The sequence below is a fragment of the Pseudochaenichthys georgianus genome, chromosome 22, assembly GCF_902827115.2.
Source record: "Pseudochaenichthys georgianus chromosome 22, fPseGeo1.2, whole genome shotgun sequence".
NCBI lineage: Eukaryota > Metazoa > Chordata > Actinopteri > Perciformes > Channichthyidae > Pseudochaenichthys > Pseudochaenichthys georgianus.
This window is the reverse complement of record NC_047524.1, coordinates 15,446,588-15,472,431: the sequence shown is the minus strand read 5'-3', so window position 1 is coordinate 15,472,431 and position 25,844 is coordinate 15,446,588. Positions and strand designations below refer to the sequence as shown.

General features: G+C 39.4%; 4 protein-coding genes across 4 annotated transcripts; 2 read left to right on the top strand and 2 right to left on the bottom strand.

Moving 5' to 3' along the window:
• Positions 1-789: 789 nt before the first annotated feature.
• Positions 790-8,231, bottom strand: hspa4l (heat shock protein 4 like). Its single transcript, XM_034111475.2, has 19 exons — positions 8,072-8,231; positions 7,006-7,063; positions 6,717-6,857; positions 6,386-6,508; positions 6,204-6,303; positions 5,854-5,987; positions 5,523-5,767; positions 5,360-5,436; positions 5,111-5,262; positions 4,903-5,009; positions 4,666-4,799; positions 4,252-4,448; positions 3,980-4,054; positions 3,729-3,872; positions 3,096-3,221; positions 2,891-2,998; positions 2,628-2,747; positions 2,346-2,507; positions 790-2,256 (listed from the first exon to the last, which is right to left on the bottom strand). Exons 1-19 carry the CDS (start codon positions 8,176-8,178, stop codon positions 2,080-2,082), a joined length of 2,487 nt encoding a protein of 828 aa, XP_033967366.1. The 5' UTR covers positions 8,179-8,231; the 3' UTR covers positions 790-2,079.
• A 2,466-nt stretch (positions 8,232-10,697) lies between these two features.
• On the top strand, positions 10,698-14,089 carry chmp3 (charged multivesicular body protein 3). Its single transcript, XM_034111478.2, has 6 exons — positions 10,698-10,874; positions 11,372-11,432; positions 11,777-11,956; positions 12,565-12,686; positions 12,843-12,957; positions 13,117-14,089. The coding sequence occupies exons 1-6, from the start codon at positions 10,830-10,832 to the stop codon at positions 13,254-13,256; spliced, it is 663 nt and encodes a 220-aa protein (XP_033967369.1). The 5' UTR covers positions 10,698-10,829; the 3' UTR covers positions 13,257-14,089.
• Positions 14,090-15,939: 1,850 nt separating this feature from the next.
• Positions 15,940-22,897, top strand: reep1 (receptor accessory protein 1). The gene is made up of 8 exons (XM_034111306.2): positions 15,940-16,041; positions 17,556-17,628; positions 17,745-17,821; positions 17,924-18,044; positions 18,442-18,555; positions 18,733-18,898; positions 19,674-19,888; positions 20,846-22,897. Exons 1-8 carry the CDS (start codon positions 16,010-16,012, stop codon positions 20,903-20,905), a joined length of 858 nt encoding a protein of 285 aa, XP_033967197.1. The 5' UTR covers positions 15,940-16,009; the 3' UTR covers positions 20,906-22,897.
• Positions 22,898-22,952: 55 nt separating this feature from the next.
• On the bottom strand, positions 22,953-24,566 carry mrpl35 (mitochondrial ribosomal protein L35). The gene is made up of 4 exons (XM_034111307.2): positions 24,473-24,566; positions 24,082-24,247; positions 23,313-23,457; positions 22,953-23,219 (listed from the first exon to the last, which is right to left on the bottom strand). Exons 1-4 carry the CDS (start codon positions 24,501-24,503, stop codon positions 23,031-23,033), a joined length of 531 nt encoding a protein of 176 aa, XP_033967198.1. The 5' UTR covers positions 24,504-24,566; the 3' UTR covers positions 22,953-23,030.
• Positions 24,567-25,844: the final 1,278 nt, after the last annotated feature.

Here is a 25,844-nt window from a genome sequence, read left to right as displayed (position 1 = left end):
GATAAAGTTATTTATATATATATTGTTACTGCTGAAAAATTAAAATAAAAGATAACATATTGGATTCTTTCCTATTTTCCTTGTTGCATTAAAGATCCGATCTGTTAATTTTCTCATGATTAGTTTTTCTTAATGTGTAATTGATTAATTTAATTTCAAACAATAGAAGGCTTCATACACATTATACCTAAAAGGCTACATTTCACTTGCGAAAAGTTTTGTCAGCAACTAGGTTTCCTCTTATTTGGTATTTTTCGGATAAAATAGTAGTAACAGTAGTAACAGTATATTATCTCCACCACACTTTCTATTTTTTTTAGCACAATACAGTATACTACAGATTTAGCTAAATATCTTCATGTCCCACCTTTTGTTTTGTAGAGAGAATCTAATTTCAGACTATTGAAATGTGGTCTTGCAGACAAATGCATTTATTTTTGACATCCTTATAGCCCGTGACTTAAATGTGAAAAATGCAAGAAAACGATAAAGGAGATACTCAACCAATAAATTACTAAATCAATCAATCAATCAATGTTTATTTATATAGCCCAATATCACAAATGTTACATTTGTCTCAGTGGTCTTCACAGTGTGTACAGAATATCAGTATGACAATACGACACCCTCTGTCCTTAGACCCTCACATCGTACAAGGAAAAACTTCCGAAGAAAACCCAGTTTAAAGGGAAAAATGGGAGAAACCTCAGGGAGAGCAACAGAGGAGGGATCCCTCTCCCAGGACGGACAGACGTGCAATAGATGCCGTGTGTAAATTGAAAAGATAATACATTTGCAACATAGGTAGTCCAAATGTTTGGAAATGCATGTGTGTATAATAGGAAGATGAATCCACGAGGATATCCATCCAGGACCGATGATCCAGGACCACAGCCACGACTCGCGATCCAGGACACAGGACCGCAGGATCATCCATGACTCCGGATCCCGGCGTATGTAGACACCAAAAAGAAAGAAATTTGGGGAAGCTGGGTTAATCGGAACATGAGAGTACACAGGTATAGACAGAGAGAAGGAAGATGTAAGATGTCCCCCGACAAACTAAGCCTATATCAGCAAAACTAGGGGCTGAATCTAATCAGCCCTAACTATAAGCTTTATCAAAAAGGAAGGTCTTAAGCGCACTCTTAAAAACGGATAGGGTGTCTGCCGCCCGAACACAAACTGGAAGCTGATTCCACAAATGTGGAGCTTGATAAGAAAAGGCTCTGGCTCCCATTGTACTTTTAGAGATTAGAGGAACAACCAACAACCCTGCATTCTTGGAACGCAATGCCCTAGTAGGCCAGTAGGGTATAATGAGTTCTTTAAGGTAAGATGTCGCCTGCCCATTAAGGGCTTTGTAGGCGAGAAGAAGAATTTTAAATTCTATCCTGTGTTCTATAGGGAGCCAGTGTAAGGCAGCCAGAACAGGAGTAATGTGGTCCCTTTTCCTAACTCTGGTTAGTACACGAGCTGCAGCATTTTGAATCAGCTGAAGCGACTTGACTGACTTCTTGGTACTCCCTGATAATAAAGAGTTACAATAATCTAAAGAGATTTGTTGTATCAAGCATTGCCATTGTACTTGGAATATTTTCTTTATGTACATATATTATATATGCTGGCTGCTTTGTTTACTAAAAAGTATATACAGTTTCTAGACATGGACATCCTTTCAAACTCATTTAATACAAATATATATAACTTGTATTAGTGAAACAAATGAATAGTTCTGCGACAGCATATTCTTCTCTGTTGAGTGATAGGATTTGCTGCAGATAATGTATGCCTATGAAACACATGTTGTACAGAGGAAACAGGTTACGTTAGAATCTGAGTTTATTCTATTGCATCATTCCTTCATTTATAAATATGTCAAATCTTTGTGAGAATACAGCACACCATCGTCACATATACTGTAAGGATGAAAACAGAAACCTCAAAAGGTAAAGTCCAATGGGGGGGCCACAAATAAAAGTGTCTGGTGATGATTGAGAGATGGTCCCAGGTTCAGATGTTTCTACTCTCTAAATGGTCAGCTGTGGGGGAGCAGGGGTGGTTGCAGTTTGCTTTCTCTCAGTCCACCTCCATCTCTTTTGCACCAGGCTTTGTCTGCTGGCTTCCCTTCCCTTCTGCTCCTTGCTTAGCTATCGGGTCATTATGAGCTCCACTGTTTTGGTCATTCACTTCAGGGGCCTCCTCCACCGAGGGCTTTGGTCTGTTGATCACTGGATTACATACATCCTCCAGTTCCTTGTGAGTGAGAAGCATACAACATGTTGGCAAAGGAAACTCACTGATCATTACAGTAAGAAATAAATCTTCGGTAGTCGTTCACATACCTGTATTTTGAAAATGATTTCTGCTACTTTGACAACGGGATCTTGAGTGATACCGAGTTTGCTCTGTGCGTTCATCATGCTGTTCATCCAACCCATGCTTTCATTCACACACTTCTCCACAGTGCTCATTTCCTCTGCACTCAAATGCAGGTATCGCTCATCCTAGGGGAGAAATTGTGACAAAAAAATTACTACAAAAAATCTTCTTTCAAAATCTTTCCTTTTTGTAAACCTATTTGTATACTGTATGTACATGCAATACATCCCATCGAAGTGATGTACCTTCTGTTTATAAGAATCCACAATCTTCATGTAGAGTTGCATTTTTTTTCCCAGCTCTTCAAAAGCCCTCGGCCTGTCCTCCTGCTCTCTGTGTCGATCCTGAATAGGTTGACCCAACCTCTGGAAAATAACAGAATTGGTGTCCATGTGTCCAGAAATCTTAAAAACCTTTAAAATGTCTCTAAGCCTAAGTAGCTTGATAAAGCTTTTCTTGTGGTTTAGTAAATCCCATCTAAAATTGAATACAGAATTGAAAAACCTACCTTGAGTGCATCCAGCTTCTCCTCATAGACTTGTTTGGGTTGGTCTTCTCCATCCTCATACAGCCAGTTTTCTGTGTCCTCCAGCAGCAGAGTCAGCCGGTTACTGTCCTGTTGTCAATGTCCCAAATCAAAACAGATATTGATTGAACACAGTAGTAGTTAGTTAGTTTGGTAGATCAAATGTATGCTAGAAAGCTGCACTTACCTCCTCAGTGATATACTTTTCATATATGCCACAAAGTTTGTCCCGCAGATCGTATACATACTCCTCTACAGCATTTTTAGCATCATTCTGCTCCTTCACGAGTTTGTCCTGGATAATCATCTGATGCTGTGAGGAAGAAAACAGAAAAAAAGTCACAGGAGGCAAAACAATAACAGCAAAAACAAACAATATAGTTTTATCTGACTGAAAAAAACACAATTTAGAGTGTAAAAGTTGAGTTTAATAAACTTGCAGCTTGCATTTTAGTCATAATCATTTAAATATCTTAAAATCTAGTATAACTTTGTGGCTTTAAAACCCCAAGTTAAACATATAAAACGCGTTACTGTACCTAAAACCAAAATATAGTCCGAGTGATAATTCTTGTGACGAATAATTCCCCTAAAATAATACTGGCACAGATTATGTAAATTATCAAGCATTAAATAAATACTGTGGTCCCTTGTTTGGCCAATCAGTATTTTGTGCCAGATTGTAATATTGAACATAACACGTATAAATTACATATCAGGTTTTTAATTCAATTCGATCCATTAGTGCTCACTGCTCAGGTAATCAACATTTCAGTCAGACCATGACTCAGCTTTTCTAAAGGCCAGAAGGAGCACTGACCTCGTACTCCACAAAGTTGTTAAGGACATCGTTGTCGAGCTGTTGAATGTTGTTGGCCACGATGGGCAGATCTATAATCTTCACTTTGACTTTGGGCTTGCTTGCCCCTGCTGCTGGGTCTTGCTTTTCTCCAGGCACCCCCTCCTGAATTTGGAAACCAGGAAACACAATTCAGTCTTCTTTGGAGTATGTTACTCAGTACCAAGGTTAAAATCCTAAAATCTGTTATCCTTTATTCAAGTCCAGCTGACCTTACTACTGGAGCTGTTGTCCTCGTTCTGCTGGTCCCCTGGGCTCTGACCCTCCTGATCCACCTGCATTTTGGACTGAGTCACAACACACAATCAGCTGTTTTAGCCAAGTCTGGTTGGATATAAATAACTTAAAAAAGGATATTTAGCAAAAATCGAAAGTAAAATGAACCTTTAGTGTATATCAGACAAATGTAAAGGAATTATCTTTGCTGCAAAATCCATTTAAAACAAAAGATAGCACAAAAGGAACGTTGGCAAAATGCTCTAACCTGGTCCTCTGCTTTGCCTTCATTCTGCACCATTGGCTCGGAGTCCATTTGCATGTCCTCTCCCTCTCCTTTCTGCTTCTCGATCAGAGAGGCGCTGGACACGCTGAAGATGCCGTGGACGTTGACGCGCACTTTCACCTTCACTTTAGAGCTGTCTCCGTCCGGCTGGGGAACCACATTCTGTACAGAAAAACATCCTGGTGGCAGATGGAAACAAAATTAGTGTTTAGTTAAAAAGCTTCAATGACACACCCTGAACATATTCCTTTAAGGTGGAAGTTACAAATCGATATCCCCCCAACACCTGGCTTATAAGGACCCAACTGTAGGAGACTGTGTCCTCTTTCTTTAGGTATTCAAATGGGCCAACCAAAGAAAATACCAAGGGCACTTATGGGTAATGATCAGAGTTACCTATCCTGTGGTCTGGGTAGGGGAGCTCTTGGGGGTTGCTGTAGAAGGCTTCAAGGTCAAAGGGTTCCTTCTTGTGAAAGGTGATCACTTTGGAAAATGGGGCAGCGTGGTTCTTACTGAACACCTCACACTCTCTGTGACAAAGAAAATGCAGTAAGAGAAAAAGCTTAGTCAGAATGCATAAACAAAGTCAGCAGTTACTTGTTCTTAAAGTTAGCTAAGGTAAACTGTCCTTACCCCAATCCATCCTCTGTTGGGGACTTCCAGCGAAGAGTAATAGGAAAGGGAACCACGTCAGTGATGGAGAATTCACGCACTTTAAATGCTGGAGACAAAATTGCACACTGCACGCAAACAAAGAGCACAAATTACATGTTACGAGCTATAGAGTGTTTGTAAAGTGCTTCACAACAAGGAATCATTAGTGTCAAGAGAAGAGTCACACCTGAAGTGCACAGCCTCTAGCGACGGCTTCGTCGGCGTTGAGCGTGGTGCCGACGTCTGTTCCAAAAAACTTGGCGATTCTTTCTTTGACGGATGGGATTCTAGTGGCTCCTCCAACTATCTCTACTGCATAGATATCATCCCGGCTCAGCTCTGCCCAGCAAACAGACACATGACTCAGTTTATTCTTACTATAAACTGCTTTAATGAAATGTACCTTCACAAATTCTACCAAATTTGAGGCACATACTTGATTGTTCAAGGACTGATTTCAGTGGCATCTCTACTTTCATCAGATATTGACCAGACATGTCTTCAAACTGGCCCCTATGGGTAAAAATTAAGAATAAAAAACATTTATATTGCTTTCCACTATAAAGATGCATGAATTAAGAGGAAAACTGAATGTGTACCTGTTCATCTTGCCGGAAACATCGATGTCGTTCATGAAGCACTCGATGTTCAGAGGCAGATCGGAGGAGTTAGCACTCATTAGCTTCTTCAGTTTCTCACACTCCTGGTGCAGTCGCAGCAGAGCCCTTGGGTTCTCCCTCACATTTAGCTTGTACTTGCTCTTAAAGTCCTCGCAGAAGTAATCAACCAATGCCTCATCAAAATTGCGTCCTCCAAGGTATAGGTCATGTGCAGTGGCGAGGACCTGACATAGCAAAATTGACATTGAGTTGAGATTGGAAACTTCAGGTTTAGGTGTTATACGAAGCGGGGAAAAGGTGAAGCTCTAACCTTAAGCTTGCCTTTGTTGAAGGCAGTGATGGAGACCTGGAATGAAGAATGGCCCATGTCAACAAATACCACATTTCTTGGCCTCTCTTCTGGACTAGGAAGATCCTGTTTGTAGATCCCATATGCCAAAGCCACTGTGAATGCAAATTAACAAAGTATTAAAGCAAATGTCCATAATGTTGGTGGAGTTATCAAGACAGTTTTTCTATCAAAAATGTGCAAGTTCAGTGTGCATCTTCGTATAACATTAGAAAGGTTAGCGCAATTCACAAAATGAATTGCCCTTCCACGTAAGATTGATGCACCCCCCTAGAAATGTCACTCTTACTTATTTTGCCAAGAGCACTGACCTGCAGTAGTATCATTAATTAGCCGTAAACAGTTCAGCCCTGCGATTTGAGTTGCATCAAACACGGATCGCCTCTCAGCATCTGTGAAGAAACTTGGGACCTGAAAACAAGACACAATTTGTTATGTATCATTGAACCACTTTAATTATGTTAATGCTATTCTAATTTTGTTCATTACTCACAGAGACGACACAGTCCACCACCGGCTTCTTCAGGGCGCTCTCTGATGTCTCCTTCAGCTTGGTAAGCAGCATCCCAGTGATCTGCTCCACGGTGAACACTTTATCCTCATCCAAATAACGCACCTGTAAACATGATAAGATTAAGACCTCCGAGGCTTATTGAGAGTAATTATTAGCGTTTTATATAGTAAGCCAATAAGTTGTTTAGAGGTTAATTACAGAAGACCAAAAACATGTGTGCATCTCGCTCACTTATAACAACTATTGTTTATACAAAAAGGTGTACAATGACACAAAGTAAAACCTCCTAGTGGTTTGTACAGTGCTTTACCTTGATTCCAGTGTTTCCATTGGTCAGTTTATGTAAGCTGTAGGGTAGTTTGGGTTTTTCAGCTTGGACAAGTGGGTCATCAAATGCTCTCCCGTGGAACTTTTTGAAGCCATAGACAGTATTTTTGAAGTTTGTTGTGATCTAAAATAAAAAGACACTCAGTAGATATAGCCACTATTTTCTAAATGTGAATTGTTGTTCATAATCCAAAAGACAACTGTTACAATTCATTAATTCAAGTGATCATTTTATATTATGGATTTATTACACAAACAAAGGATGATCTTACTTGACTTTTAGCTGCATTTCCAATCATGCGGTTTTTGGAGGCCAAAGAAACACAAGCCCTTGATGGAAGAAAATCACATCAACAAATTATGTAGGCTACGTCAACAAAATAAAATAATGTTACCAGATATGGCAGACGATGCTCGAACTCTAATTGACTGTTGCAGACAGAGTCAAATGTCCAGGGCTCAGAGGCAAATATAAATTATAGAAATGTACCCAAGAGAGTCTGAGGAAGAACCACAAACTAGGGCAGTGAGACAAAACAGATCACCTTCAAAAAAAACTGCAGACCGTTGAGTGACAATGATGAATGCTTCTTGCCATTTAGGGATCCATTTCACACGAGCTAGCAGTGACATGTCACTCCCTAATTTCACTTTGCCACAAAAAAAAATCCCTATTCACAAAGGTGCAATGCTCAGTCATTCTCCCCAGTAGCACATCCCTGTTTGCAGGATGCTGCAGACAATGTACTCCAGTTAGCCTGCTATACAGTAGCTCCAGCAGTGTCCAAATAATCTAATCACTTGATATTGTAAGATTTGTATTTTATTATCTACTCTATGAATAAAACACTCACAATTCCCTGTCAACTATGGACTGTTTCTGCTTTTGGGATGTATCTTTGGCAGGCCATAATAAACGCACTTTCGCCATGTCATATTTAAAACAACGTATTACCCTTCACAGCGTAGAGTATACTAACATGCTGCATAGCCCACTGTAATCTAAATTGCATCCTGTTTTACCTTTTCTCATTTCAGTCAACTTTGCGGAGCACTGTTTATTATTATCAGGACATGTCTGTTAGAACGAAAAAAGGTTAATTTAGAAAGACACGCTTCATTTTTGACCTAGCCTACGTAAAACTGCTGTGACGGTGGAATAAACCAATAGCCTCAGGCCTCATGACGCCGCCACCACCATCCGTGCTGCCTCTGTATTTATTTATTCACCCATACTTTATCATCACTGTTGTGCCAGTGCGCCTGCAGTAGCAAGCGTTGCGTAACAAAGTCAAAACCAGAGCACATTTAACGGTGATGATGACGGTCAATACTTACGGGGTGCATCTGTCACTGTAATCGTTGGCAATGGTTTCAATGCCACCGCTCCTGGCCACGGCGATGTGACAATTTTGGTAACCCACATCAATCCCTACCACTGACATGGTGAGCGCTCTGAAATGCACCTCCTCTAAAATATCTTCCGCAACGACCGCACTTGACAGCTATTAAAAAATACACATGCAATGGTGGTCTATTCCAAAGATCTAATGTAATTAAGCGTGTCCTCTAATCTGGGAAAAATACGAGAAAGCTAGCTGAGGGAATACTAACTGATTTACTAGCTGTTATGTAAATCGAGCTGTTTATAGCAAACTCATTCAGAGTAATCCCAGGGAGCAATGATGTCCAGACCGGATTCTCCCACTCCGAGGCGGCCCGAGCATTACCAGCGGCTCTGACTGACGGATCCCCTTCAGTCCGCCCCCGCACGACTCTCATTGGATGAGTCACCCCCAATGCCCTTATCTGATTGGTGCGAAAACAAATCAATAAAAGAAAAATCTAGAACCCCTTGGAAAGGGGACCGTGAAATACGTCAAATGCACTAGGGACAGCAGTAGCTTCACAGACACGTTTGCCCTAAATGTAAGCTGTCAGGTAGAGTTTCTCTGTCCAAATGGATGTATCTGTGCACCTTAGAGTAAAATATATGACATGACAGATTTTCTAATTTATCTCTGGAGTTGGAGTTGGCTCGTGGTGGCTTCCAGTTTGAAAGCAGGAGCTTCTGAAAAGCTTTGGACAGGGGAAAGATAAGGGTGTGGCTGTCCATCTACCCTATGTTAATACGTTGTTACAAATATGATCATGTAAACATGGAAATAAAAGGCCAAATAAATCTCCTTGCTCTGATATAGCCTATTGCTTTACTAAGTATTCCTTTAACAATAGTGTATCTGTTTGTTTTTTTAAATATATCAAAATTAAATGTCACTATCTTTATTATTTTATTTATTTGTTTTGCTTCCACATAATATATTCCCAGATGCCCATATATTCACATATGTACCCCTTGCGGTGGTGTAAGAAGTACTACAATGTTTTTTTCTAAACTAAAATAAATAATACTGCGCTTGCGACTGGTTAATTAAAGCACCAAATTATTGTTGGAAAAACTACTTAAAGTATGTAGAAGAAATATACAACTTGATTTATAATGTTCTGTTAATATAGGCCTTTGCGTTGTATTATTGAATCATTATTATATTATATAAACGTGCCACCAGCATTTATTTTTAGGTAGAGGATACTCTAAGTTAACGTTAAAACAACCTTCAATCATTTAGAAAACATAATCAGAGGTTTTGATTAAACATATCTCTGCAAACAAATCTGTTTTTCAAAATTTTAATACACGTTTCTAAATGATGCCGAAGTAACAACATACTGATACCGGTTAGTAAAAACCATGAATTAATGCTTGACAAGTCTGCAGACAGACGGCAGGCAAAATCACTTTTAAAATGCTTGTTTTCTGAATGAAGATCGGGTCGACCAGGCTAAGCTAACGTTATAGGCATACTCCGTCCACACTCACAACAACGGCCAACAGACATAAATAAACCAGCGACTGTATTCGCCATGACACAGTCTGTGGTTTGTACTTGTTTAACTTTTGTCCAGTTTCTGAACAGATATGAAGAGCTGTGAGCTCTGTGTGCTAGCTAACGGCTGATGTTTTCTGGTTGAACGTCAGTGGCAGGCTGAGATCCTCACCACTGCTGTGTGTGTGTGTGTGTGTGTGTGTGTGTGTGATAAGGTTAAATGCCACAGCATGCCAGTTGAAACAGTGAACGATCGCTTCGCTATTGTGTACTATGGTACGTCCACACAGCAGCTTTAAACAAATCTTCCAACGCTTTCAACGCTTCTCTGCCCATTGACTTTGAATGGGGATTACGTCACTTTGCCTGGCTTTTCGCCGAACTGTATTGTGGGGAAGCGAAGATTTCCAGGATTTTCGAGAAGGGTCTAGCTGCGGCCGCGAAAGTTGTACTTCCAAATATGGTCAGAAGAGAGCACGCCCAACCAGTCTATGCGCCCAACACGTGAGACGCTGACGCAAGGATATTTAAGGAGACATGGTAGGAGTTGTGTTCGAGTGTGGGGAAAAGTAATAATGAGTGTTATATATTGATTGGTTCTGAGGCGTGGCTGTGGCCGTCAATACCAGAAAATAAAGAACATTTTTGACATTGAAGGCTCGAGTGATGCTATGATCTTGAATAGCGGTGAACGCTACAATATGAACAGGCTTGTGCTTGACCCACTGGTATTGTTTGTTTATTTATTTTGAAAATTAACTAGCAACGCCGTGCTGTCATATAGCAACTGCAAAGCTACTGCAGCAAAAAAATCCTGGCGCCGCCTGCACAGATGTTAAGTTATTAGAATATGTTAAAGTATTTAAAGTTTCTAGAAGATACTGATTCATATGAGCTAAAAGGTGTGTGTTGTTCAATTGATTTGTATCATAATGAGAAACAGGTTTATGGTTGTGTAGGTCATTTTAATTTTAACTACCATAAAAAACAAAATTGTATTGGTTGTTATCTGGTAATGTCATCTTTACTTGAACATCTGTCTTTGTTTCCTCAGTTCCTTGATGAGGACCAGATGGACTGAATGTTTCTTCATGTTCGGACTGAGCCCGAGGACCTGAGCGAGAACAGGAAGTGCTGGTTTTACAAGCAGAGCTAGCCAGCTAGTTTTAGGGAGGTGGGTTAGCTTTGCCTTTAACTCAGTCGTCACAATGGGGCTGTTCGGCAAATCATCAGAAAAACCACCAAAAGACCTGGTGAGTACTGACTGCTGAACACAAAGACTGTCTTTGAGAGTTTTGTCCGTAGAAACAAAACAACGTTAGCGCCTTTTGCTTACCTGCTAACGTTAGCTGTCAGTGTAACTTCGTCCAATCTGTTGCTGCTTCTGTTGAGTGGACAGCTGACGTTACTCTAGTTAAACAAGTTAAAACAGTCCCTGTAAAATATGTATAGTTATGTGTACCGTATTTACGTTTTACGTCCGTTGTTATGCCGCTAATGTTGTTTTCTATACTGAGAACCAACTAGCTAGCATACGAGCTAACAGTAGTAGCTGTCAGACGCCTCGATGTAAACAAATCCAGATTGTGTTAGCTCTAGCTTGGCTGACACCTTGATCTGTTACAATTTAGCTGTTAAACGTTATACATTGCTTTTGTCTAATGTTACACGTAGTGCTATGTTGAAGTGGGTGTTAAAAGTAATTGTAGCTGTCAAAGTCATTAATTCCATTTGTAATGTTTGATTTTAGGTCACTGAGTGGTCTCAAAAAATCAGGAAGGAAATGAGAGTGATTGACAGACAAATCCGAGGTAAGATACAGTCAGAATGTGACACTATCACTGAGCACCTGCAAATAGAAACAAATATATATGTGTATTATAAAATGTATGTGCAGTGTATATCTGCATTGTAGTTCCATGACAAGCAATCATAAAACAACAAAGTATTTTAAATATATATAATATAGCTAAATCTTGAAGAATGTCACACGTTGATTTGAACTACTGAGTTATCTCATTGTATTTTTAGCTTAGAAAATATATTGTATACAAGTATTAATAAAATGATGTTGTGTTTTTAAGATTGTATATCCATATTATATTAGTTGTATCAGTGTTTGTGTTGTATATAATATAATGCCCTTTTGTTTCAGATATTCAAAGGGAAGAAGAAAAAGTTAAAAGATCCATTAAAGATGCCGCCAAAAGGGGCCAGAGGGATGTGTGCGTGATTCTCGCAAAGGAGATGATTCAGTCAAAACGAGCCGTCACCAAACTTTACGCTTCCAAAGCTCACATGAACTCTGTGCTCCTCAGCATGAAGAATCAGCTCGGTGAGTTGGGGAGAACATCCACTGGGGCTTTAGACAGGACAACTTATATCATCCTCACCTACAAAGCACTCCACCATCTAGCCCCCCCTTATCTCACAAACCTTCTCACTCCTTATCAACCCCCACGGTCCCTCAGATCCACCGAGCCGGACTCCTATCCATTCCCACATCCACACTCTGCAGCTTTGGGGACAGAGCCTTCTCAGTGGCAGCTCCTAGGCTCTGGAATTCCCTCCCCCAAGATCTCCGTGACTCTGAGTCCCTCACAGTCTTTCAGTCCCGCCTCAAAACACATCTTTTCAACTCTGTCTACCCATAAGCCCCCCCCCTCTCAATCAACTTCCTCTTGACTGCCTTTTTATTTTTTACTTACTTGTTTGCCTGTCCTTGTTTGTCTACCCTCCCTCATACTGTAAAGCGTCTTTGAGTTGTGAAAAGCGCTATATAAATAAAATGCATTATTATTATTATTATTATTATTATTATTATTATTATACATGTGTCAAATGATATACTGTCATCAGTCGAACCAGTGTGCTCATTTATAATGAAACATAATGTTCTGCTCTGCATTCTAAGTAAAGGGATTGTATTTTGTGTGTTTATAGCTTTACTTCGTGTAGCTGGGGCCCTGCAGAAGAGCACAGAGGTGATGAAAGCAATGCAAAACCTAGTCAAAATCCCCGAGATCCAGGGAGCCATGAGGGAGCTTTCAAAGGAGATGATGAAGGTAAGCACCAGTGCCCAACATAAACGAAAACAATTCACTAAAAATCAAGTTACTAGGAGAATCAAAACATTGCAACTAACTCTACTCACCATCTACCATGATTTCTGATTCTGGTCATTACTTTATTATAATACAACATTGCATATTCATCTACAGGCTGGCATCATTGAGGAAATGCTTGAAGACACATTTGAGAGCATGGAAGATGGAGAGGACATGGAGGAAGCAGCAGAGGAGGAGGTTGACAAGATCCTCTTTGACATCACAGCAGGTGAAGACATTTGTTCTCATCTATATATCACAATATATTCTAATATAATATTCCTGTTTTGTTTCTATTATAAGATGTTGAGGTCTAGTTTTTCTAGGAATTACACCACAGATTATTAATACTGAATCCTCTGTTTCATGGCCCTATTTGCTTTGTCAGGTGCCCTTGGCAAAGCGCCCAGCAAAGTCACCGACGCCTTGCCGGAAATACAGCCCCCTGCAGCTGCTGCGGCTTCAGACGAAGAGTCAGAGGAGGACATTGAAGAGATGCAGTCAAGATTGGCAGCTCTGAGGAGCTAAGGTGAACTGTACTGCTCTGTCAAAGTCAGTCTGCTCACTTTAATAAGGACAATTCTGGTGCTGGGTGTACAGTACTAAGCATCCTCTCCACTCCATATTATAATTAACATAATCATTTGGGGTTAACTTTGTGCTACGACAGTTGGTGTCTTTAAAAAGCTTCTTTTTTTTATAGGAAGTTTTGTCTACTCTGTGCGAAGAAAATGTGTTTTGCTTTATTTTGTCTTTTATTATCAGGGGTGACCCTTGGTAAGTCTTTATTATCCAAAGTCAAACAGAAGGTTTAAGAAAGTGTATATAATGTAAGTATGGAAAGCCTGCTGTGCCTACAGTGCTTCATCATGTTCTTATGTCCTAAGTTACGGACTGGTTGGATATTTATGATCCTAATAAGCGATTCAATAACTGCCCTGCACTTAAAACACTCCCTAGATCACTATTCAGCAGTTGTTCCAAATCTGTTCAGATACATTTAGTAAGAAACAGCTGTTCTGTTTACTGCTAACACGCCTACATCTGAAACACTAGATGGTGGATGGATTCATCATTTTTCATAGTTGATTTCTGTAAAACCAAAATGTATCTGTTCTATGTGATCATACATGTTAAGTGCAGTCATCAGAAAAAATGCACGCATACTACCCCTAACCCATGTATTTTGCATTAACATTCAGCTTGTTAAATCTTAGACTTTGTGTTACGGTTGAGTTCCTTCCCAGCAGGAAGATGAAAAGGTTGGTTAGTGCAGAACTTATGTATTGTGGAAGTACTGTGTGTATAATTTTTCTGTGTGAATGGGGGAAAAAATAAGAAAATAAACTTTTAAGAACAAAGGTTGTTGGTATGCAGACTGCATTACACCAAATCGTGCTTTTAACAACAACGTACTTTACAGTTAGCCCCTTAACCTCACAGTCAACACTGAACTCTTGGCAAAATCTTATCAGATATGAGCTTTAAAGGTCCCATGTCATGCTTTTCCGGTTATTACCCGTCCCCTTTTGTGTTATGAAGGTTTTTATGCATGTAAACGGTCTGCAGAGTCAAAAACCCTCAAAGTACACCCTGTAGCGAGTAAAACTCTAACACAGAAAAGACCTGTGTCTATGCTGCCCCAGAACGCCTGGTTGGAGATTTCGCTTTTTCCATTGTGTTCTTCCAGGGTACAGTGACGTGCCCATACCCTAATGGACCAATCCGTGGAGTCGTTACACACACACACACACACACACTCAATCTTTTCTCAGCTGCAGCTCCGCCGATTTTTCCTCCCTGAGACGGCGGGACGCGACGAGGCTGTGAGTCGGTGTGTGAACACACACACAAACAAACTCCCAGCCAGGCTGCGGGTGTGTGTGTGTGTGTTCGGGCTGGGTTGTCTCGCAGGCGGCCACTGGGCTCATAGGGAGGGGGGGGGCAGGAGCTCCAACAAGCCGTTTAGGACAGAGTGAATTCACATACAGAGATGCTGTATGAGAAACCAATGTGAGTTTGGAAAATTGCGCAGTATAAATCTACTTTAGTATACCTCAACAATGGAATTATGATCAGTAGAAATGGCCATTACATGGGACCTTTTAAGGTCCTCTTGAACGGGTATGCTTGCAACAGCCCACTCAACAGGTCAGAAACTGAACTGCACTGAAATCTGCTTTGGTTGACACATACACCTGTCCTGCTTAACAGTAGTTCAGATAACCGACTCAACAGTTAAGAGTAAAATGAGTCTGATCTTTTATCATTCTGCTGTTCAGGTATTGCATTATCAATTATCATGTGTTGGTGGTATGACTCAGAATTCAAGTACATTATTGAGAAATGTAAATGTAAAAAGGGCAGGAAAAAAAGGTTTTTGGTGGGGCATTTCCTGTTCCTTCAAAATGGATTAGATTTCTACCAACCGCAGCATTCCTTTAGTGGCTTTTGTTATGCTTTAACAAAACCACGCCTCTGTTCTCAGGAAACAGTATGTAGGCCAGAGGCTGAACAATGCTAAGTTACAGTAGCTCTAATGGAGCTGGTATTCCCAGGTTTTATGACCATGTCCATTTAGTTAAAGATTTGTAATGTTTTGTAAAATACTATATGGTCACATGTAAATCATAAAACAATGGATAAGTAAATTCACAGGAAATGAATGGGAAAACGTATTTGATTATCAATTCATAATTTCAGTTATCAAGCAAAAACGGCAACATGAGGGTTCACTGTTTTTATTTATTATGTGACAAATACAAAAAAATATGGGATTCTGGACTGTTGGTCCGACAAAGCAAATTACTTTAAAGATGTACATATAGAGAGATGTGATTGATAGGAAAAATATCTTTATCCTTACCTACATGTTGACTATTTCTCAATATATTCTCTAGTCAAAATGACAGTAAACAAAGTTTCTAGTTTCTAATGATGAAGCTTCCATGTCTGCTTTTGTGCTTAATATGTACTTTGGGCCCCAGGGTACACACACTATGGGGAGAGGGTGTCAGTATGGACTCCAAAGAAAATATGTCCTTTGAAGACCACCCTCAGGTAATGCCACATATCACAGCCAGGCAGCCTCAACTTTACCCAGCAGATATCCTGAGTGTCCGTGCTGTCTGTGCAAGGCAACACTGCCATCTATGGATAAGAGCTGTAGTGTTTATTGTGCATCACGTTGCCGCCTGTTTGCGTCCAGACGTCGCCTCCTGACTGTCAACTGGAGGAAACTCCTCCCAGCAGACAGCCTGTCCTGTCGCCTTTCAAGCGCAATGGTCTCGTGGATCATCTCTAGACTTGTGGTGTAAGTCATTTTAATATTTATTTACATATGTTCTGTCATATAGTAGCTTAATAATAAATATGCGTTCCCTGTTATTGTGGCTATTTGAGACGCTCATTACGGTGCAAGAGCGAGGCGCTTTACAAGCCCCCGCAAATGGTCTAATATGTAATCGAAATCAGACCTCTATGTCTAAGGAGAGCGGTGTATTATCATTTTTGCTTGAAAAACAGTCACAATTCTAACAGATTGCACTTTGCCATTTCATCAGTAATGCTAGGCCTGTGTAGACCTGGTGTATTTCTGAACAGCGCTCAGTATCATGGCACTCTTTGTGTTTGTCAAGTGTCCTTATTTATCACAGACAAAGAGGTAACGTGATTGGCTGAATCATCTATTATACATCCATGAAATGATATGAGTCAGACCCAGAAATCAGAGGCAGAGAGCTAAATGTCAGTGAGCAGCGCGATGACTGTCAGAACAACAGGAGTGGTCAGTGAGTGGAGCAATATGCTCTGTTGATGTCCCATATTGGAAAAAACAAAAGGGATGGGTCAGCCTTCTCAGGTTGCAATGCAAGAGTTGTTCATGTAATTAGTAATGAATGCATACATCCCGCTACCCTCCATTATAGCTGGAGGTTTGAATGATAACAAATAGGACGAGATTTAAGTTATGGTTATTTTCACCTGCACAAAGTATGAATCAGCGCCATTGCAGCCCGTGTGGAGTATTGTACCAACAGCAGGCCCAACCTTAAAATAGTGAGGCAAATACATTTAGATTACAAGATATGGTTTCATAGATGGAACCGTCTCAGCTGCTTACAACCCTGTTATGTGCATGATTTTGGGTCCATTCTCCAACATGACATTCTCAGTAGCGTCTCCCACAGATTATCTGTTTATTTTTAGTGCCCTTGTGTTTCTTCGGAGCAAAGGCAGCGGGAGAGGTGCAACATGATGTGGGTCAGTAATTTGATCATGTCGCCCTCACAGCTGTTGCCTGGCTGTAACACTTCAACAGGGTCTCGGTGGGACACCCTCAACACAGGTGTCTGCATAGGAATTGAAATGTAAAGAAAAGCAATAAAACACTCAGGATTTATAGCTGGAAGTTTAGCATCAGGACAGCTTGGTCAGCAAAATCAGCCAGGGATACATTTCACTTTTCATGGCTGATTTCCTAGTTTCTCTCTGGGGGGAAAACCTTGTTGTTACCTGAGAACCTGTAAATCAGTTTAGATATGCGATGTGTACCAGATGGCTCATTTAATAAAATGAATGATTGTGTAAATGGATGAAAGAAGACAAAACATTTCCAAATACTTTACATTTATGAAGGCAGGGTAATACATACTAGCCCAGGTAATTTGAAATATCTTCCTTAACACCGTATGTTTCCCAAAACTATTTATAACATTTAATATCTCTCGAATATTAAGATTGTTCTTGCATTTTTTAACTATCTCTCGGACTGTAGTGTTCAATGTTTTGTTTCTCGAGTTAATGGGCACATTTTCTGCCTTCCAGACTTATCTTCGGTACACTATATCCTGCATACTCATCTTATAAAGCTGTGAAGTCGAAAGATGTGAAAGAATACGTAAGTATATCATTTGTATTTTTAGTGACGAGATCACATTCGGCAATGACTAACTTTTATGTACAATTCTTCAAAGTGTTGTGTGTAACTACTTTCACTGTTGTCCTACATTTTAGGTAAAATGGATGATGTACTGGATAATATTTGCCCTATTCACTGCTGTGGAAGTGTTTACAGACATGTTTCTTTGCTGGTAAGTGACTTATTTGTAATGTTAAGTAATATAACATTATACTCCATGTTTATATCAAATGTTCCTTATGAGTGGCTCCATCATTTTGTGTCTTTGGTGCAGGATTCCTTTCTACTATGAACTGAAGATAGCCTTTGTGGTGTGGCTGCTGTCCCCTTACACTAAGGGCTCCAGTGTGCTGTACAGGAAGTTTGTTCATCCCACGCTTTCCTCAAAAGAAAAGGTGAAATCCTTCTCTTTGTCGTACCTTCCTATTCTTCCACTGGTGGATTCAAGGAAAGTCTTTGGGGAAAATATTTAGTTTAAGTTAGCCTTCATGTTTTGTAACTGATAGAATTTGAGCTTTGCAGCTGTCCAGAGAACAAAAGTGCCCTTTGTGTTTTTTCTACTTTCGCTGTTAAAGATGTGTTGGCAGGACAGGATAGAGGAAATGTCAGTGTTCCTCCCTTTCTCCTTTCCTTTTTCCTCCTTGTCTAAGTCAGGAAACACATTAGTGAGTTGGAGAAGATAAGTAAGGCAATTAAGCATATTAGAAGTGCATGTCAACACAGCACATACATTAAGGACCTAATAACAATGGAGACAAGGTTAACATCATTTTGTTTCTGTCCTTGTTACAGGACATTGACGAGTATATCTGCCAAGCCAAGGACAAAAGCTATGACACACTGGTGCATTTTGGGAGAAAAGGGCTGAATGTTGCCGCCACAGCTGCCGTCCTGGCTGCAACAAAGGTAACGCAGAGTCTGGATATTTGGTGTGTTTTGACCTGGGGGTACAGTAGAGGGGCATTGTATATATGCACATAGGCTTATTGTGTGTTTGTTTTTAAAGTAGCCTATTGTCAGGATGATCCATGTTGTTGACACACTAACTGACACTAGATGAAAACCTTGTGTTACCTTTTCTAGAGCCAAGGGGTTTTGTCAGACAGATTGAGGAGCTTCAGTATGCAGGATCTGTCTTCTTGTGAGTCTGACCCCAGTAAAACCGGCCCTGATACTTCGCAGCCTACAGCAGCAGCACAAACTCGAACCAGGTCCATGATGCGCAGCAAGTCGGAGAGCTGTAACAAGGGTGAGCGTACATTACTCTGGCCCAGGAAATTGTTATTGGGGCATAATAAAACTCCCTTGTAGTACTGACAATATAAGCCATAATGGTGCTATTATAACACAATAATAGTGCCTGCATGGTTCGTTTGTGTAAAACAGATTATCTTTTAGATTTCTGTCTTCCTGTTCCAGCTTGTTTAGACTAGAGCCTCTGCTTTCCTGAGTGGCCCGAAACGTCAGACCTGCCTTCCTGTTTGGAGCAGGTCAGGCGTCGCAGGCCTGCCAGGCTCACCACCCTGTGATTAAACTCACATGTAGCTGGGGGGATTTGTTCCCAATATCATGTGGAAGCAGTTGTTGTTTGTTAAATTCTAGATCGTGTCCTTAAATATTTGTTCTCAGCTGATAATTCTTTTTTTGAGGAGGAAATTAAGACATTACATTAAGACACAAATGTTAACATTGGAACACAATTGTCCGCTGTGTAAAGACATAATAACCTTTTTATCGAACAAGGAATTAAGATAATCTGTTCATATCTGAGAATAATAATAATGGCATTTACTCAATTATGGATCCTCTCAATTTAAAGGATAAACTAAGGTTATGTTATGTTATGTTATTGGCACCAAATCCCATTAAAACACAAAAATGTTAACTTAACTTCAATTATTTATGATCTTCACATCATAAGAACTTTCCTAATTGTCAATGATGTCAATAAGAGCAGTTACACACATTCAATAAACCAGAGACACGTTGTTCATGCCTTCCACTGATCCTTCTTCATGGCACAGATTTTGACATGACTGAGTATGAGATGTTGGGGTTGGGCCAATGGGAGTCCAAGGAGTCGCTGTCCCAGACCATTTCACCCTCTGAGTCCTCCCCACCCTCCACACCCTCCCCACCTCCCTCTCCTGCTCCGGAGGAAACTGAGGAGGTGGGGAAAGGGCTGCCGGTAGCATCAAGCTCTCCGCAGCTGAGGCTGATGAAGAGGAAGGCTCCTGAGGTACAATGCCTCGTCAGCGTGGCTTCTCAGCTGCTGCCTGAATCTAACTGGCCCTTGAGAGTGGGGATTTACTCACCGATTCACTCATTTCTGTTGCTGGGTAGCTAAATCAATCATCACAGTTCAGAACTCCTGAAACTGTGGAGGGTGTTTGGTGGGTTTATTGTTTGGTTCAAATGAACATGTGATCTTGCATGGGTGCTCACTGGTTTTGAAATGTGGCATGGGGAACAAAATATAAACATGGATTTAAAACACTGCTTTCCAGCCCTGATAATAATAATGTGATGATAATAATAATGTGATGTTTATTGAAATTATTTTTACATAATCAGTCCCTAGGTGTGAACCCCAAATTGTTTTTCATTAATACATTTTAACATCTAATATAACCTTTTCTGGCATGTGTTGCTTAGAGCTGCACTGTTCTAAGGACACAACGGCAATATTCTATATTTTTCTTACTGTTGACAAATCCCATGAAAAAAACCAGAAATTGACTGTATTGATTATACAAATAAGTATTGTCTTTTTTACTTTAAGACTGATATTACTTATTCCTCTTTGCCATACACCACTTGTTGTCTAAAGATAACACAACAAAACATATCTGAGCCACACAGCTGCACTGGTTCCTACATTAGATTGAACATTGGCACTGTATTTTAGTTCTACTATCCCAACTACTGCACTGTACATGCATCTTGCTGCCCTTAATACTCAGTAAACATATTTAATAATCCACAGCAAAAAATAGTCCCCAACAAATGCTTCCAAAAATATGCAGTTTAAAAAATCTATTCAATACGTACGACCTGTTTTAATAGATGTATGTCCTTAGTAGGAACTTATGGGCTTTGGACAAGAAGAAACATACAAAATAAAGCCAGCAGCAGTATCCTTTTAATAATGTGTATAAATAAATTAAATACTGTCTTTATTTGTCTTCCCTTCTAGCCTCCTCTTAGAGTCTTAAGGCCTCTCACAAGATCCAGGAGTGCTTTCTCCGAACAATGAAGCCATGTGAAACTGTCCTAAAGACTCCAGCTGCCTTCGCTGCAAGAAGTAAAATTATGAATGGCCAAAAGCTACATGACTGAAGCAGCCTTGCTTTGGAATAAGGTATTACCAAAGTGACCTATGATGACCCCTCTATTTATATAACATCTTGTGGCTCATGATTTGAAAAACATTGAGGGTTGTGACATAGAGTGCATATGAATGAATGGTTTCCATGCTGATAGACCTTTTTGATTTGATGGGTTATTTTATATGTTTTTATGTACGGTGTGTGTGTACTTCATCTTTCTGATTTGATTGTTTTTGTATATCAGGTTTGGATAGGCAATTGCATGTGTGTCTTTCCAGCCATTGGTCCGCTGTTAACTAACGGAATGTAGTTTCATGAATACTACAAGCCGGAGTGAGAGTGACATGGTCAATGTAAGAGAATGTAGTAAAAGCCAATGTTCAATAGAAAACAAATGTCTTACCCCCATTCAATCTGTTCTATAGAAGCATCTATGATCAGCTGTATTCTGCACTGATTAATTCTCATATTATTCAAAAATCACTCTTCTGAGTTTAAACATCCTACCTTTGTAACACTGAACACCAGTGGCAGACAATATTTTGTTACGCACCTCTCTATTAAGCCTTAAAGAAAGACGTAACAACCTAAAATGTCTCAACATACAGTAAGTATTTCTAACAAATATGTTCTCATTAAACAATCATTTTGCACTATGTTTAATATTTAAAAAGGCTGCCCTCAATGCTCCTAAATGGCCCAAAAAATACATACATATTTATTCATAACAAATTAATAGCTGAATATTATCACTAAAACTTTATTATTTCTTTTTTCTGTGGTAAAAGTATTCACACCACAGAAAAATGAATTCACTACTACAGGAGGTTATGGAGTGTACCGTTTTTGACAATCTACTGTTCATTTTTTAAGCATTTAACTGATCATTCATTTGGCAATGGTCGGCCATTTAGGAATATGTTACTTTGAGCTTTAGCAGAAATAGGGTATACCGTGAGTCAATATTTATTAAATATAAACATGGTTATTTTTCCGTGTTTGAAATCACTGTGTAGTGCTCTGCTGTTAACGGAGCAACACTAAACCCAACGATCTTCTGCTCCCTGATTTTTAAGAATTCATTAGAGTGACTTTATTAGTTTACAAACTTACATTTAAGTTTAAATTGCTTGTTGATACACTATGTTTTCATCCTTTACTTAATTCAACATTTCACACAATATCACTGTGTTGGTTGTCGATGGATAGACTTCAGCCATAGATCTATAATTTTCATCTTTGTATCGGTTTCATTAAGAGTCTGAAGTTTGAAACGAAAGCTTCTCAGGTACAACTGTTCTATTTACACGTCACTCACTCTGATGTTGTAGATACACTTATGCACATAAATTGTCCTTTTAAATGGACTTTTGGTGAAAAAAAATGAAATTGTGTTTCAACGTTAGTATCAGTGTTAGTGATGGATGTGATATCCTATTAAAATTCATGCAAAGCAAAAGAGAAAAAAAATGTTGCTAAGAAGCAGATTTGTATACATGTGCGTAAACTGAAACTGATCATTGCATGATGTTTGTTATTAATTTGTATGAACATTTGATTCAAGTGATTTTGCTGACACCTTGCAGGTAAACAGTGAATCATTTGTCATGTTCTGTTGCTTTGTAGAAAGAATATGAAATTTTCTGACTATACATCCATGTTGGCTATACATATGAATACTGTCTTATTTACTGGTGAATTTGCCACTTTGACTTCATTCATGAGGAGATACCACTTAAGTAATCCTAAGAAATGTAGTTCTGGCAGGCCAGAATGTCAAAATAATTGAAATTCAACCTTATTGTGAAATACAAAACTAAAGTGAAATGATGGTTAATCGCTATCAATTAATTGTTCTACTGGGTTAAATATTTCTGTTAAAAATCGATTTACAGCCATTAAAAACTAAGTAAAGAATTGACTGTGTTCTAATCTTTTTTGTCTTTAAAAAAACAGGCATTTAAAAAGGAAAGGATCATTTAACATATGATTTTATTACTTATTTAACATTATAATAAAACACAAAAAGATGTCACTACATGAATCAGCACATTACACTTTGAGGTTGACCCGATCGTGGTACTTCAGGTACGGATCATTAACAAACCAGTTCCTCCTTTTCCAAAACGAGGTTGTCATTCTATCCAAAAGCTTTGTTTGTGATTTGTTACAGAATACATGCTCCCTCAGGCGGCTTCGCCGAGCAGGCCTCTTCTTCCACAATTTCTTTTTGTATCCAGCCTGTAAACAATGTCCACAGGAAGACAGATTGGCAACACGTTTAGAAAAATGTGCAAAGACAAGAAATGGCAGTTCTTAGCAAATGATTCATACCTTGCGTCTTATCCAAAGGTCACAGTGCAGTCTCATGAATCTCTCCGTCACAGATTTGACAGACTTCCTTTTCCCCTTCTTCAGACTGACATAGGTCAGACTTCGGCTTGGCTGTTGAGTCAGACTGGGAATAAGAGCTGAAACCCTACAACAACACAGAGTAGAGAAAGGTAACATGAATTGTTAATCAGAATCAGGTAAATCCCAAGATCCATAACTCCTTTTTGAGGCTAGCTGCTTAATTGAAGAAGGTTAAATTCAATGAAATAACAAAACAATATTTTACCTCTTAACACAAGTGTTTGTTTTATTTGGTGGGTTTTGAAATATCCCTCGGGATTGGGGAATGGCATTTTGATTGTGGTGCTTAACTCTTTTGGATGTCCAATCTTCACGTCACATAATTACAAAACTAATTCTCAAATGACAAGTAGTAGATATTGAATACAATATCCTTGTTGCTACTGACTTTAATCTTAACCCAAATGTGTTTTCATGCATGGTATAAAATTAAGTAATATTATATATGTTGTGATAGCAAGATATCCCTCAAATGGAACAGAGCAAACCACTGGAAACAGCCCCAGAAAACTTGTGTCATGTCATGTGTTATATTCTATAGTGTCAATGTAAGTTGTGTTCTCTAACACGATGAATAGTAGAGTTAACGATACATGTGTTGATAATATTCAACTATGAAGTGGTGACGGGCTTTGGTTATTAACTGTCCACTGAACAGTAGTCTGGTTATCAGAAGGAGTTGTTGTACCGTTGAAGGATGCTGCAGCGGGGCGTCAGGCATACCGCAGCCCGCAGAGGAGCGCGGACAGCGGCTGCAGCAGAGCCGTAGAGAGGGGCAGGCTGGATGAGGCTGGAGAGCGGACAGAGCTGTGTTGTCCTGGCACACAGAGAGACAGACAGCGGCCTCAGCAGCCCTGTCAGACACAAGGACAACATGACAGGTCAGCGCAGAGAAAACCTAGCACTGTGGCTAGTTAGCTATTTTAGCAACTCCACGTACTGACTGTGATAACACACAACACGTGTTCGCACAATTATGCCAAAAGTTCAGTGAATTCGAATATGGAACAATACTAAACATTTACATGGTGAAGGGAGTGAGATAATACAAGTTGTAATGTCAAATTGTCAGTACATACCAGACACCCTTCTTGCAAAGGCGGCCGCCATCTTTTCTACTGGAATGTTCGCGTACGTACGGAGACCTGTTAGGACAAATGTCTCTGTTATTACATGGATCTAACGTAAATACGAAACGGTGCATTACCGCCACCTAGCAATTGTTACTCACATGTTGTATGATTTTATTCTCAGAAAAATATGGCGAAATTTCAGTTTTGTTGTATTTGGTTTATAAATATATATTTTCTAATTTTGCTATTGTATCTTTCTAACGACAACATTTCAGAGGCAACAAGTGTACTTTTTACCACTCTATATGTATTTGATATCCATTTAAAAAAAAAAAAAATGTTTAATTTTTTTTTTTAAACATGACAATTTAAGATATGGACAACAGTCCTGTTACTAATAACCAACAGCAAAGGAAATGTGCTGCCCTTTGCAACAATGATATGCTTCTTACATGTAAATGCATCATGAATAACAAATCCACTATTGAAATATACACTGATATTTTGTATACTTGAATGTATTAACCATAAACTAACTGTACTTTTATTAGAGTTTAAATGAATTTGGAATTTGGAATGGAGTACTCTTTTGCCTCTTGTGTGGTGCAACCTCTTGCACCACTGCTGTCTGGTATTGAAATACAAACAACACAGACCAACCATAGTGTGTATGAGGTTTCATCCTCCAGAAAGTATGTTAAGTACTCTGGCATCAACTTTCTGTGCATGTTGTACTTCTGAACACAGTCTTGTGTGCAACTCTTCGCTGTATCTGTCTTTCTACTCCATGGTTGTGTCACACTCAGTAAACATGTTTATCTGAACTACAGATCTGCTATTTGTCACATTTGATGTTTATATAATGTGGAAGAAATATTCAGTGCAGTGTGACCAAACCACATATTTGTTAGAGGGATCTCCCTTTTTTCTTCAGTCTGGTAAACCTTGCAGTATCCCCTGAATACATATTCTTCAGGGCACACATTATTACCTGTCATTGCAGGAAATGCACAGGGGCAACTAATAACATGACTTTGATCTGCACTTTATGAAATCATAAATTATTAAATACACCTGTGATTTTCCAGCTACAACATGTACACATATCAGTAGTTAGAGAGTTCCATATTGTTTTAAAACCAATGTGCAAAAGTCAGTCATTACTATGTATACAAAAATGAAGGGCACTTAATCTAGAATGAAATTGCATACAATAGAAAAATAAGATCTAGATTGCTGAGGATAGGGACATTATACAATTTCCATGTTTTAGATCCCTCAACTTTACACCACCTTAAAATAATACTTGTTAAGATGATTTGTACCAACAACAAAAAACTACATCTGTGAGGCTCTAACAAGGTCAGGCTGTCTTGAC

Bases quoted from the DNA above. Each gene is read 5' to 3' on its own strand.
- hspa4l (XM_034111475.2), bottom strand. From the start codon at position 8,178: ATGTCAGTGGTAGGGATTGATGTGGGTTACCAAAATTGTCACATCGCC. The intron at 6,509-6,716 runs GTAAAGCACTGT...TCATGTTTACAG, and splicing joins ATGGAAACACTGGAATCAAG to GTGCGTTATTTGGATGAGGA. The intron at 2,508-2,627 runs GTACATCACTTC...TTTCTCCCCTAG, and splicing joins TGGATTCTTATAAACAGAAG to GATGAGCGATACCTGCATTT.
- chmp3 (XM_034111478.2), top strand. From the start codon at position 10,830: ATGGGGCTGTTCGGCAAATCATCAGAAAAACCACCAAAAGACCTG. The intron at 11,433-11,776 runs GTAAGATACAGT...CTTTTGTTTCAG, and splicing joins GATTGACAGACAAATCCGAG to ATATTCAAAGGGAAGAAGAA. The intron at 11,957-12,564 runs GTGAGTTGGGGA...GTGTGTTTATAG, and splicing joins CAGCATGAAGAATCAGCTCG to CTTTACTTCGTGTAGCTGGG.
- reep1 (XM_034111306.2), top strand. From the start codon at position 16,010: ATGGTCTCGTGGATCATCTCTAGACTTGTGGT. The intron at 17,822-17,923 runs GTAAGTGACTTA...TCTTTGGTGCAG, and splicing joins ACAGACATGTTTCTTTGCTG to GATTCCTTTCTACTATGAAC. The intron at 18,045-18,441 runs GTGAAATCCTTC...TCCTTGTTACAG, and splicing joins CGCTTTCCTCAAAAGAAAAG to GACATTGACGAGTATATCTG.
- mrpl35 (XM_034111307.2), bottom strand. From the start codon at position 24,503: ATGGCGGCCGCCTTTGCAAGAAGGGTGTCTG. The intron at 24,248-24,472 runs GTATGTACTGAC...TGTGTCTGACAG, and splicing joins CTTTGCAAGAAGGGTGTCTG to GGCTGCTGAGGCCGCTGTCT. The intron at 23,220-23,312 runs GTATGAATCATT...CATTGTTTACAG, and splicing joins ACCTTTGGATAAGACGCAAG to GCTGGATACAAAAAGAAATT.